The following is a 14,708-nucleotide window of genomic DNA, read 5'->3' as shown; positions in this document are numbered from 1 at the left end:
GTCACTACATACCTGAGGATAATATGGGGAGAAGGAGAAATACCTCCATTTTGAGAGTCTGGAATGCAATATGCAAATTTGGTAGAATTTATTATAAAATTATTACATGAAATAGAGTTAGGTATATTTTTGGCGAAAAGAGTTAAAATAGTGATGTACTGAATTCATGGTCATAAGAACAATTCCCCCCTTTTCAATACACTTTTTATAGCAATATCTTTTAAACATTAAAAACATTATTTCCATGATAGGAAATAACAGTTATGGTGACTCTTACATATATGCTTAGCTTTTAAGGCTTGACATAGAAGACCAGAAGAGATACTGGTGCTACTTTCTATTATTCTAGCTAGCCAGAAGTAACTGTTGAAAAAAATCCATAAAAATCTCCCTGGTCAGTCTCCCTGAAATTACACCAAGATTCAACAGATGGAAGCAAAGCAGCATTAGCTCAGAAATAGCGATTGAAATTTAAAAGCAGAGTGTGGTGATGGTCTCTTACTGCAGTGAACCAAGGCCCTTGTGATTCTCTCAACAGCTAAAAGAAGGAAACTGGCAGGGCAGGAGGTCTTGCTAGTCAATATTTACACTATCTGTAGTGGGAAAATTCTGAAGTTAACTGATTCTTAGACATAGAAGGAGCCTCATCAAGGCCCCAGTGCTGCTTTGTACGTACTTTATCCAATAGTCATTCTGCATGACTTCAGCTGGGCTTCTTGCTTCTAAATCACAGATGTTTCAAAAGGATAGAGGTTCAAATGGTTTAACAGTTACTATTAATGATTAACAACAACAACAAAACAGGAGGTTGCCAAAAAGTTATAGAAGAAAAAATATAATCGCATATGAAAAATGATGCAAGAGATTTCTAAAACTTAATGTCTATTTATGCATTAACTATGCTCCTTAGGGGCATGACTCTGAGGTCACCTTTTGTTTTCTACTAGATATTATGAAATTACTGGATATAAACCTTCTTTAGATGCACACAACTATTCTTTAGTCAGTAGAAGCTGCTTACTTTTGTTGAAAATCCTTGATCAGTTTCTTTGCCTTATTGTACTTCTTTTCCAAGGCCTGATACTGGCTTTGAGTCTCTTTGAGGTGCTCGTTCACCGTGTGGCATAACGTTTGAGCCTCAATCCAGTAGCTCTCCAACTTCAACATTCTTTCTTTATTCTCTTCTATATTCTGCTGGAGTTGGGTTTTTTCTAGTTCCCACCTCACTTTCTCATTTTCTGCTGCTTGCAGCTGGGAAAAGCAAATGTCAAAGCAAGCATTATCTGGGTCCTTCTGTAGCAAAAATCCCTCACATTTTTATAGTGTATTTTAAATTCCATTGTTACATATACTCAAATCATCAAACACACTGAGATGAGAAGAGCAAGTATTATTTTCATTATTACATAGATTATAAAATGGAAGCCTTGAAAAGTGAAAATGTTTGTCCAAGGTCACACATCTGATAAATGACAAAACATGGATTTGATTCCAACTCCCATGATCTTTCCATCACATTATGTGGTGTATGAAATTCTCTGAGCAGGAAAAAGTGTTTTAGAGTTTGATTCTATCCAATGAACTTCAACACATTTTCTTTTAGAGTTTTTCTTTTTTTTTTTTTAACATATAATTGTAAATAAAAAGTTAACTAAAAAGGGAGTAGGGAGAGGCAAGCTGGGAAGGAGAGAGGGGCAGAAGCACACAGTATGGCCTAATGGGTAAGAGGGGGACCGTGGAGTCATGCAGTTTAGATTTGAATTCCAGGCTCTGCCATTATTGGCCTTTAAAGCTTGGACAAGTAACTGAAGTCCTCTAAGACTAAATTATGTTATCTTTAATCGGAACTGTGATATAACACCTCAGCACGCTTGGAACAGCTCCTTGGGCATAATAATCTGATAAAAGTGATTTTTACTTTGTTTCTATCCCTTTTGATGATATTATCACATCCTTTATTTCAACTGACATGAACATAGTTTGTAGCTCATTATTTTGCTGACATTGTTCTCAGTTTCTAGAGCCTAATAAATCCCGATTTGAATAAAAGTATAAAAGACAGTGTGAGTAAAAATATAAATGATTGCTGAATTAATTTAAATCTCTCTGATGGGACAGAAAGGCAGGTTCTTGTGGTTTCTGCTTTCAGGGAAGCTTAGGAACAGATGACACACTGGTCCAAATCACGAATTTCTGCAGAAATTCAAGACTGATCTCTCAGGTAAGGTTAGCTGGTTAGGTAACCAGCTAACCTTTAAACGAGTGCTTCATCTACTTAACATGCCTCTGTTAAAGTTCAAAAGTATGCAGTCATTACAAACTAACAATTTTCAAAATCTAAAACATTCCAAAATCATTCGGAAAGTGGAAATATATGTTTTTATGTATATTTTAAACTAAACACATTGGCAAAACAGGTTACAAAGTAAAAAGTCAAAAACATTTCAAAATTAGGAATTCTATTATCAACTTGGATATAAAGAGTCACAGTAAAACAAGCTAATCTATGGCTATCATATGCCAATATAATATTGAGAAAAATATAAAATACTAATTTATAGAATTTCCTAGATTAAATATCTAACACATAAGCTTTGTTAAAGCACTTGCAATCCCAGGTGAATCTTTTTCCCTGATTGTACCTAACAACTAAAAAAAAATCTTCTATTCTTCCATTCTATGACAAGAAACATGGCAATTTAAAACAGGACTGGGTATTTGCTGCATCTTTTATTAAGCAATGTTTCGTGTTCGAGTTGTTTATTTACCAACCGCTACTAATTTAAAACTTATTATTCACAGAGCTTGGTTGAAACCATGAATGATGTATAGACATGTTTTGACTAAAGAGCTGCAGAGTTATTAGCAAAAAATACCATTTAACCAAAATAGCCTTGCTAATTCATCTCCATTTAAAACACATGGAAAAACCAAAACAAGTGTATTTAATGTTTACAGGGAAACGGATTGTTAGTAGGGTGAGAGCAATTATGTCTTAATTTTTAAAAGACCATAAAAAATAAAGATTATCGTGTTTTTAAAGTAACTCAAAAGATATTTTTAAATCTTGGAAATTATGTACATGATAAAACTAAACACTGTTCAAGAAACTTACAAGTACCTTATAATTTACCAATTAAAAATGCCCCTTTAAATTATGTATTATTTCATATATAAACTAAAAATACATACTCCTTTTATCAAGACCTGTATTTCCCCACAAATTTAAATAACATGAACTAAACTTGTCTAAAGATTTCTGGTAGCACCTGGCACCTAAAATAAATTATTCACATATTAATTAAATTTCATATTTAATTACTAGAAATTGGAAGTTTTCTCTATGAAAGATAAGTAATAATGTGCTATGTTAAAATACATTATTTCTGATGAATAAGTTAAAAATAAATAATTAAACATTTAAGATAAGATAAAGAGATAGTATAACGGCTTGTGCTTAAGGAATTAGTGGTCAAAATGTAATTTGGCTGCTTGAACTATTATAAACATTTACTTTTTTTTAAAATTTAATTAATTTATTTTTTTTAAACAGCAGGTTCTTACTAGTTATCCATTTTATACATATTAGTGTATATATGTCAATCCCAATCTCCCAACTCATCACACCACCACATAAACATTTACTTTCTGAGGAAAGCTCAGAGGAAATGGGCCACATATGTGCAAATATGTAAATATGTAATTTAAAAATACTGTGCTATTTTCACTGAGGGGTATGGTGGTGCTGACCCCCTAAGAGTATGCACTGCCAAGTTTTTCCGCTAATAGTAGAAATGACTCTCTCACATTTGTATTCTTTCAAATGCACAGAAACAAATTCCTTTAGTCCTCGGGTTGAATTTATTCATAGCATCTGAAGTTTAAAAAGTACAATTCAAACATAATGTATTAGTGCTTACCTTGGTCTTCAATTTTTGAATCTCTGCTTCTGTAACTGCATGTTTGATTTGCAACTGAAAATGGAAAAGAAAGAAAAAATCTTAACTAAGTGTATCTATATTTTTAAACCTTCAGCAGCTAGCAGAATACCTTACTATATAGCTGAAGGCCTAGAAAAGTGCTGCAATGCAGCAGGTTGTAAATTAAAATGTCTAGTGTGTAAAATGACTCTCTAGGTGCGAACTAATTAAACACGGGGTTTATGGCCCACACTCCCTAACATCAGATTAGGTTACGAATTTAATTGCTCAGGGATCAAAGAGAAGGAAACACATTTTCTTGCCCTCTTTGCAGCTCTTCCTTTATGGTCTGAGTGTCAAGGAATTGTTTCCTTGCAGTCCTGTGGATTGAACAAGCCTCGGCAGGCAAGTCGGCCAGTGGCCGCGGGAAGCTTCAATTCCAAATCTGGAAGAAAGATGGCGCTCTGGTTCCGTGAGTCGCACGCATTTTAGGCTTAGCAGCTCTTTTACAGCTCAGGCTGCTGCAAAGCTGGAGAAGAGGATGATGCAGTTCCGCGGCGAAATCTGTAATTTTTTTTTTTTAATTGCAGTAAAAGTACAGATCTAGATTTCTGTCCTTTAAAAGATCTACTCCTATTGAGGACCTAGACCCCCCCCCCCGAAAAAGCTTCCGCTACAGTTTATTCTCCTGAGAGCCACCATTTAGATTTGTTTTGCTTCTCCCCTCCCCTCCCCCCCCCCTTTTTCTTCATAGGGAAGAAAAACGAAAGAAACGTTCATTCCTTAAGGGATAAATAAATACACCAACATTTACGGAAAACTATTTATGGGTTGAAAATCACTTTTCTAAAATCCTTGGGGCGTTTTTGGAATTCTGAGTTCTTTCGATTTCAGAAACGTAGTAAAATGCATTTTTCCATAAATTGCTTATTGCCCACAGCAGGGGCTGTGGAGGCACTCCGTAATCAAACACATGAATATGTTTGCCACAAAACATGTGAATATTCTCACTAAGGGAGGTACCTAAAGACTATAAGACTGTAGCATCCTGTCAGTTTTGGTCAGATTTACCACCCAAGTGAGTGTGCCACAAAATTATTTTAAAAAACTGTCTCAGAGCATTTTGAATTTAGGATTGTACAAAGGGACTGTACACTTCCCATATTACTGTAATCAAATAAGTCTAAGGTTTTCTTATCAGAAAGACGGCTAATAAAAAGACAGAAATGTGAACCTTTGGAGATCACACCACCTCAGCTCTCTCTCTGGCTTGTAATCTGTACTTCCTTGGTTTTCACCTGGCCAGCAGGGGCGTATGGGAAGGATGACGAGGGAAAGAAGTTAGAATCAAGGACAGGGTTCGTTCAACACCCTTAGATGCTGATGAATAAAAGCCCAGAAACTGAGAGGCCCCACGCTGCCTGGAAAGTGCCCCCTCCGTGATGCTTTCAGGTTTCCTGTTAGGCTTAAAGCTCTGCGGGCTGTGCAGCTACAGCTCTGGTCCCGCTCCTGCTCCTGAGGGGCGATCTTGAAACTTTCAAATTTGATTCTGCCCCACTCACTGATGTTACTCTCCTGCTTTCAGACCTGGTCACTCTTGCCTCTTCGGCTCTTGCTCCTTTCACCCTCACTGTTCCCAGGGGCTTCTGTGCTCTAACAGTCTCTATAGAGAGGAAGTACTCTTTGTTAGCAGTGTCTAGCATAGAATAAGTCCCCTATAAAGTTAGCCAAGACTAAGAAAGAATGATTTGAAGAACTCGAATATGATTACCCTAACTCTGCTTCTCAGTTAAAGGTGCTTAAATGCTGTAAAACGTTGCACCTGAAACAAAAGCCCTCTGGTTCTAAGCTGAAGAGTAGCAAGAAATCAAAAAGGCAGACTTTTTGATGAACACTGCAACTATGAGGAAGTGCCATATCCTATTTTCTCAGTGGTTAACTCCCTGTAGGATAATATATTGCAATACAACTTGTTGGGACTTTGGATTTTCTTTGTTCAAATCGCCATGTTCTCTAGCAAGCTACTTCTCTGGGCCCTGGTTTCCCATACCAAAAATGAGAGGGCTAGGTGGGAAGAACCCCAAGGCCCCTGCAAGTACTCCAGGTGTGACATTTACGAAATGAAGGGCCTGGAGATGGTTGTCAAGGTTGCAGAGTCTAGGAATTCTCATCCCAAGCCAGCATTTTCACTCCTATGAATGCATACACTAGACTAATCCACTGATGTGTGGGACAAACCGAGTTGAAACTGCGAAGCAGCCAAGTTGATTTTCAGTTATCCTACCCCTCCCATCTCAGCGAAACAGATAACAGAAGAGAGCTGAACTCATAAGCGGTGAGGTGAGAACACTGATAAAAGCTTGAAGTGTTACTCAGCATAGCCCAATCGTTTAGCTACAGGAAAGCAGAATGAGGTCTGTAAATTCAGACATTATTCAGAAGATGGACAAAAGTTTTAGTGTGAGGTTTCCCCCAGTACTCATAAGGCTGAAAATTATAGATATGTGATTATTTTAATCCTGCATGCACATTAAGAGAATTTCTACAAATCCATCACCATTAACAGGAAAAGCATTAAAAATAAACTAATCTAACGCTTTCATTTTATATAGGAAGAAACTGTGTTTCAGTAGTTTAAGTTGCAGAGCTAGTAAGTGTCAAAGCCAGGTTTTACAAATTCCAGTCCACAGTCCTCTCCTCTAATACTAAGTTTCTTACATTCGTAGGACCCTTTCCCTCTTTCATCGTCTCCTTCCTCACTGCAAATGAATCTGTAAGGGAGGCAGGACAGGCACTGTTACCCTCGCTGTTCAGACAGGGAAAGAGGCTCAGAGAAGTTACATGGCTTCTTCAAGTTCCCAGCAGGAGCAGGTGGTGGAGTGGGAATTATCCCAGGTCTGACTCCACCCACCTCTGTTCCTCCCTGCCTTATGCCCCTCATCTGAACCAGCTTTGGAATACAGTTTTCATTTGATCATCACAGAAACCCTGAGGCATATGTGATCACTGTGACCTCCCAGATGAGAAAGTAGGACTCCACCTGGAAACCATGGATCACTTCTGGTAGGCTGAGTGTTCTGACACTACATACAACATGTGCTCAGTCAGCTGCTGTTATTAGTCATGGAACTTAGAAAGAAATCTCTCCCTCATTATTCAACCAGCATTTACTGAATGAGACTACGTGCCAGGTGCTGTGCTAGTCGTTGAGGATACACGAAAGTGTCATAGAACCTACCTTCGAAACACTTACTACAGGGAAATTAATATATACCACCTCCTGAGAGAAGTTCCCAGATGCCTCAGAAAAAACTTAGAGAGAAACTTCAGGTGACCTGCGGCTTTGGCCTACGTGTCATATCTCCAACTATGGACCCTGCCTCCCAGGCAAATGGGCATGATGGGCCTGGGATACCTCCATTTCATGAACAAGAGGAAATTGCTGTTGAAAGAGGTGAAGTGACTTGACAAAAGAAGCACAGTGCGTACAAAGTTGAGTTTTCTTATTCTAGAGCAGTTCTCCTTTCACGTTTAATAGCCTTTCCGAAGTACAGATGTAAGGGTTCGCAGACAACCCCCGAGACTGGTCACGCTGGCTGCAGGGAGCAGGGTCTACAGGACCGGTTAATAGAAACAGAGCCTGAAATACCTGTTGGACCTTTTGGGCTTCAGAGAATCTAGGTTTGGTGAAAAGACTTGGGAAGGGAGGATAGAAATAAAAAGAAAAGGTGAAGGACTGCAGGTCAGTGTCTCTCAACTTATAAGACCAATCTCTTTCATCTCTTCTGTCATCTTGAACATGAAAGGCATCAATATACACCCCAGGATTACAGCACAAATAAACACACACACTCCTATGGAGAACAGTAGCTCTCATATAACATTCTGCAGGTGTACCCGCTGTATTTATTTTCTGTTTATTTCTTTCAAAAATATGAATACAGAACATGTACTCACATCACTGAATCAATATAATCCAAATATAACTGCACTAGAAATAGAAACATCCTTACGCATAAACATTGTAAAACTGAACTTCTGCACTCTTTACTTACCCTGTGCAAGCATGAAAAACATTTTTCTTTAAAAAGGAAAAATGTTATCTCTGCAGGAAAGATTTTAAGAGTGCTCTAGTACTAGAGATTTTACAGATAAGAGCGAGATTCTCTGTTTTTACTTTACAAGGGCAAAATAATAACTGATATTTGCATACAACTTTATGAAGTGGTTTCAGCATTGGAATCAGAATTTTTACAATGATCTCTGTGATAATTTGATTGCAGTCTGTCTTATCTATGACAGTGTAAGTTCCACAAAAGAAGAAATAAGTGCTGTTTTTGCCTATACTTTGGTGCTGTTAAAATGAAGCTATGCCATATTGCTTTATAATTTCTGCTCAAAGGTTTCTATATGGTACCTATCTTTATATTAACAAAAGTGTTTTTCTCAGGAAACAGATTATGCAAAACTAGCTGAAATCAGCTGATTGAATGATATCATAACCTAAAGTGAATGGCAACACTAACTGCAGTATATGCAGCACAGGGTCACTCTCTAAGGAGGTGCTCATAAACTGGTTATTGATGGTGAAGGTGCTGGATGTAGGTGACAGCCTGTAATTACAGCTACTCTTTAAATCAGTATCTGTTTCTTGTTAAGTACGTAACATTTTTTACCTTCTCTACATATTAATGGAAAGTTCCATAAAGATTACTATCTAATGCATTAATAACTTCTTCTAGATTACTTTTCATAGATTCTCTATGACTTAAGTAAGCAAAATAAAACAATTTTTACACTCCATATTTTTTCCTCAAGACAAATGCAGAACTGTTTTTACTGGGAGCTAATATCTATGGCTCCCGAGAAGGAATGGTGGAGGGGAAGCACTGCACAGTCCACTGAAACGGCACCTGGCCAGCAGTTTCCAATTCAGCCTCTTCCTACTTCCCACTAAATTTCCAGTGAAATCACATTACAAAAGAAAAACTCACAACCAAATTGACACTGAAACTAGAAACAACTGTTACTAGAATATGAAGGAGTCATGAAGTTGAATTAAGAAAAATCTATCCAAACTTCACTCCAAAGACAGGGAGATGCTTTGTGTCTCTCTCACTGATTGCTTGAGATACCAAGTCTATCCAGTGAGGAAGATGGGCAACCTCTACAGTCCTTCCCAGGAGCTGTCCTCAAACCAGGTTCTCTAACTCTCCACCTTCCATATTCATTCAGAAAGCAACTGCTAGATGAGGAAAAGAATGCGGGAAGGGTGGCTGATAGTGGCACATTGCCTACTTTCACCTGCAGACCCCAAAGTGCAGCAATACAGACACGGGCAGTCACAGTAAGTGCTTTGATAGCAAGGAATAACTTTTTTTTCCCTTTAACTTCAAGAACTGAGTGGCGAGATTTGGATATCCCATCTTAGTACAGAGAACTGCTTTAGATGATAGGTTGCCAGAAAATAGCAACCAGGCTGGAAACTAGGCACATAGATATGTCCTCCTGATGTAGGTCTAGAAATGGAATTTGTAATTTTTAAAAGTGGATAATTGCTGCTTGAACACAAAAAAAGGTTTTTGCCTAATTTCAAGATAAATAAATGAGAAAAAGGCAAAACTGAGCCTATTACTTCAGATCAAGGAAAAGAGAGTATCAACTTGAAAATTCAAATAAGTAAACCTGTGAAAATTATGTATCCCATAAATAAAAAGACATTTTAAAGTAACCTATGGAACACCAGGACGAAGAGAAAGTGAAGAAGCATGAGGAATGAGTGGAGAGTAAGGAAACTAAAAATGTAATTAAGAGAATTAAGTCATTTTAGAGGTGCTAAAGAGCATACCTGAACTTGAAGTTAAAAGCATATTTAATGCTACAGAAAACTGAATCATTGACATGAGGGGACACATTTGAGAACAATCTCAGAAATAGAAAAAAACAGAAAAGAAACATAAAAAAGATAATACTGAAGACAGTGTTTCTAGAAAAGAAACAGAAACTGAAAAAAATTTTTAAATGAAGAAAATATTCATAGACTAAAATGAAAACATAAACACAAACATAAAACAAGGAAAGCAGATTGGAAGAAAAAATGAATGAAAGGAGGCCTACTTCAAGAAACTGTAAAGAAGATGTGGCACATATATACAGTGGAATATTACTCAGCCATAAAAAGAAACGAAATTGAGTTATTTGTAGTGAGGTGGATGGACCTAGAGTCTGTCATACAGAGTGGAGTAAGTCAGAAAGAGAAAAACAAATACCATATGCTAACACATATATATGGAATCTAAAAGAAAAAAAAAAGGTTCTGAAGAACCTAGGGGCAGGACAGGAATACAGATGCAGATGTAGAGAACAGACTGAGGACACGGGGAGCAGGAAGGGTAAGCTGGGACAAAGTGAGACAGTGGCATGGACATACATACACTACCAAATGTAAAATAGAGAGCTAGTGGGAAGCAGCCGCATAGCACAGGGAGATCAGCTCGGTGCTTTGTGACCACCTAGAGGGGTGGGATAGGGAGGATGGGAGGGAGACACAAGAGGGAGGGGATATGGGGATATACGTATACATATAGCTGACTCACTTTGTTATACAGCAGAAACTAACAGAACATTGTAAAGCAATTATACTCCAATAAAGTTGTTTAAAAAAAAAAAGAAATTGTGATAAAAAATTTAAAGTACAAGGTTAAAGTAATACAAGCATCCAAATATCTGTTGTCATTAGAGTTTTCCTTTACAGTATGCAATGCTAGTTCAAAACAATGAAGCTTGCCCTACAACATTTTCAGGGGAAAAGGTTGTGAATCAAAGTATTAAACCCAGTTAATTATCATTCCTGTGTCACGATAATTAGAATTAGAGGAGAGGAGAGGTAGATAAGCATATGCTATGGCTATCATTTTGTTAAATGGTAAAGGCATAGCTGCTGATCTGCTTTCTATATTGCTGGGAGAAAATATCCTAAGACTAAGTCAAAGTTACTCAAGGGTAATCTCTAGAAGAATAGAATAAAAATGTATAACTTTTAAGCAGCAGATGAAAATTTGATGTGTCTAATGGCAAGTAGGTAAAAAGATCAAAACAAAACAAGAAGCATGGAAACTGTAATATATGAAATAAGGTGGTAGATGTAAGTTCTAATATTAAAATGATTAAAGTAAATATAAATGGGGTAAACTCACCAATTAACTGACAAAGACTCCTAGAGTAGTATAAAAGTAAGATTTAGGAATAGGTTGACTGAAGGAAACACAATTGTGCAAAAGGATACAGAATGGCTGAAAACAAAGAGATGGAAGAAATAGATACTGTGAAGCAGATATGAAGCAAAAGAAAGCCAGTGTTGAATCTTTACTATCAGTCAAAATAGAATTTGGAGTAAAATGCATCATTAGAAACAAGGGAGATGTTACAATAAATCGAAAAGCTGTAGTAATCCTGAACATATAGGCAGCTAACAACAAAGATTTAAAATGTATAAAACTACAATTGCTAGAATTATAGGAAGAAAGAAACAACTGTAGCTGGTAATTTTAACATATGCTTTTCAGAATTAGTACATCAAGCCAACAAAATCTAAGCCACACTGCAGAGAAGATGTGTGTGTTTGTATTATTAATCTTATCCATATAAATTTAACTTATATAAATTTCATACCCAAGCACAGAATATGTGTGCTTTTTGCATACATGAGGAATATTTAAATACAACTATTTATGAATTAAGTTACAAAAGATGTCTTGAAAATTCTAAATAGCTACCATATGGAATATGTTTTCTGACTAGTGTGATAAAATTAGAACCCAATAACAAAAGGATAGCAAAATAAAGTTGATATGTGTGGAGAGTAAAATATGCCACTACATACTTCTTGTGTTAAAGAGGAAATTGCAAAAGAAATTACATCTAAATGGCAGTGGCATTCTAAATGTAAAAAAAAATTGTGACATGTAGCTAAAGCAATATTCAGAAAAAAATTATAGCTTTAAATACACTTATCAGACTGTAAGGGTTATCAAAAGTAAATGTACCTAGTGCAACTGATTAATGCCAAAAAATAAAAAAGGAGGAAAAATAAAGATATTGGTAGGAAATAATAAGTATTTTTTTATTTAAAAAGAAATGTAAAGCTAACGTGACAGATAAATTCTAGAAAAAAACACTGAGAAAAAATTGAAAGTACTCAAATAAAGAAAAGAATAAAAAAAGTAACTAGTTATAGATACTAAAGATTTCAGTATTTTAAAGCTATATTATAAAAATATAAGTTAATAAATATGAATGCCTAGAGGAAATATATGAATTTCTTGAGAAATACAAAATACCAAAATTGGCCCAAGAAAAACCTGAAAACTTGAAAAGACTAATAGCTATTATAAAAAAGTATTTCAAATCTTCCTCCACAAAGGTACAGATGGTTTTACAGCTGAGTAATAACAAACTTTCAGGGAACAGAAATTGCGATCTTATGCAAGTCATTAAGTGTCTCCTATAAAAGTCATTTCTGAAAATAGAAAAACAGAGAAGACTTCTTAACTTATATTGGAGCTAATATAACCTTTGTGGCAGCTTTTGATTAATCCACTCTAGTTAAGATTTTCTTAGGTGACGTTTATATAATAGAGGGGACTATAAAATTTGAGAGAGGGTCAGAAAAAAAGGCTTGAATTAAACAGATACATTCCATAAACTTGGATTAAAAGAGTCAATGTGATAAAAATGCCAGTTTTCTGCAAGTTGATTTACTATCTTAATGTAATTACAGTAAGAAAATGCAAGGAAGTTTTTTCAAGGGAGTTAAAGTGATTCAAGTGTTTTCTTGAATAAGTTGAAAAGTAACGGAATTTCTGAAGAAAAGAGTTAGATGGATCTGATCTATTCCATCAATGTTTTATATATATTCTAACAGTACGGCACCAAAAATTAATGAGAAAGTGGAACACAATATGAAGACCAAAAGCAGTCCAGAGTGTAAAGGCACAAATACTGTAGATAATAACGCTGGGCCTCCAACCAGAAGGAAATGGGTAAATGAGCATTTAATAAAAGTGCTAGCCCCCTTGTCAGCTATTTGGGAAAATTAAATTAGGGAGCTGTCTTGTTTATACAACAAATTCTAGTATATGCTTGATACCATTCATTCCCCAAATATTTAACTACTAACTGTATGCCAAGAACCGTGCAAAGACTGTGGGTACAGTATTCAGCAAAAACAGAGGAGCTTAGAGTCTAGTAGCAAGATACATAATGGGCAAAAAGTAGGAATGACTGAGAGAATGTTAGTCTAATTTGCTTTGCCCAAACAGTGTAACATACACTTTTGCTTGAAATAATGTAATTAAGAGAACTCTGTGTAATATGAGACTTTCTACAGACTCCAACACAAAATGACTCTCCACCTCCACCCCAGGTTTTGTGTATAATCTTGTGAAAAATATCTAACGCTGTACAGTATTTGGGCGTGTATGTTAATCACATAAAGAAATTTCAAACTGTGGTAGTGGCAGTGTACAAGATACAAATCCTGTGACAGAGGGCCACACAGTTGATACTGAGTAGCAATCTCCTGAAGAAATAAATATATTCATATGTTAAATATAAAACAAAAGAGAATAAAAGGATTAGAAGTGAAATGATGTAGTATTTGTCTGTTCTAGAGGTGGTGACAAACCTCCAATTCTTAAAAGCCAAAATTAAAACTACAGATTTGGTTACTCTGGCTAAAACTAAATCAGCCATGCTATATGGAATGGGTCCAGATCATGGAGCAGCCTACACCAGCGTCAGCAGCCATTTTCTGTAAAAGTCCAAACAGCAAAGAATTTAGGATTTGGAGGCCATATGGTCTCTGTACAACTACTCAGCTTTACTGTTGTAGAATAAAAGCAACCACAAACAATAAATAAATGCATATCCATGGCTGTGTTTGAATAAAGCTTTATTTACAAAAAAAGGCAGCAGGCCCAATTTGGCCAATAGGCCATAGTTTGCCAACGCCTGGTCCAGATCACGCAGCTGTCTGTACTATGGCGTCAACTTCAAACAATATTTATGGAGCACTGAGTCCTTGGCTCAATTCAGAAAATGGAGGCTATAACCTTCCATATACTATTTCTGCTTTTTAGGCTCTTTAGCTTCCATTAAAAAAATGTGTACCCTATTTCCAGCTCAATTATCTAACAAAGAGTAGGGGTCATACTTACCTGGCAACACGGAAGAGCTATATAATAGGCTTTTGCCAGGGTACACAACCTTGTCCTCACTGCCTCAAAGTTGCATTGAGAGTTACAACATTCAAGGAAGATTTTTTTTTTTTTTAGATTCCACATATAAGTGAAACCACATGGTATTATTCTTTTCTTTTTTTTTTTTGATTGGAACAAGAATTTATTTGAACAGATTTATCAGAGGCTCACCAAAATCACAGCAGCATTGACCACAACTGCAACCACAAACACAAAACAAACAAACAAAAATATAATACTTCAGAAGACCCTTGGAATTCCATGGGCAGCTATCAAGGACATTTGTGAATGATCACAGCTTTTTATTCCTCTATTTCTTTCATTACATGTATGTCAGAAGATGGGAAGGTGAGTGGACAATAACAAAGAGACAGACTAAATTGATAGTGTTATATTAATTAGCGCAAAATATGTGAGGATTTCCCAAAGTGTAGCAAGAATGAGATGAGGAAAACAATACAAGCTACAATCAGTAAAATCAGGAATATAAGCAAGGCAGGGGCATCTACTGAATATGACTGAGTCCTCT

At 36.3% G+C, this 14,708-nt stretch overlaps 1 protein-coding gene across 10 annotated transcripts in view; it reads right to left on the bottom strand.

Moving 5' to 3' along the window:
* Nucleotides 1-14,708, bottom strand: part of PPP1R9A (protein phosphatase 1 regulatory subunit 9A) — a 288,124-nt gene that overhangs the window by 55,274 nt on the left and 218,142 nt on the right. For all 10 annotated transcript variants that reach the window (XM_036864289.1, XM_036864281.1, XM_036864284.1 and 7 more), the window contains 2 exons: nucleotides 3,921-3,974; nucleotides 1,022-1,251 (listed from right to left, as the gene is read on the bottom strand). In XM_036864289.1, the coding sequence (XP_036720184.1) occupies nucleotides 1,022-1,251; nucleotides 3,921-3,974 (284 nt within the window). The remainder of the gene's footprint in view (nucleotides 1-1,021; nucleotides 1,252-3,920; nucleotides 3,975-14,708) is intronic.

Source organism: Balaenoptera musculus, chromosome 9 (assembly GCF_009873245.2).
Source record: "Balaenoptera musculus isolate JJ_BM4_2016_0621 chromosome 9, mBalMus1.pri.v3, whole genome shotgun sequence".
In the NCBI taxonomy this organism is placed as follows: domain Eukaryota; kingdom Metazoa; phylum Chordata; class Mammalia; order Artiodactyla; family Balaenopteridae; genus Balaenoptera; species Balaenoptera musculus.
This window is presented reverse-complemented; position numbering and strand designations above follow the sequence as displayed.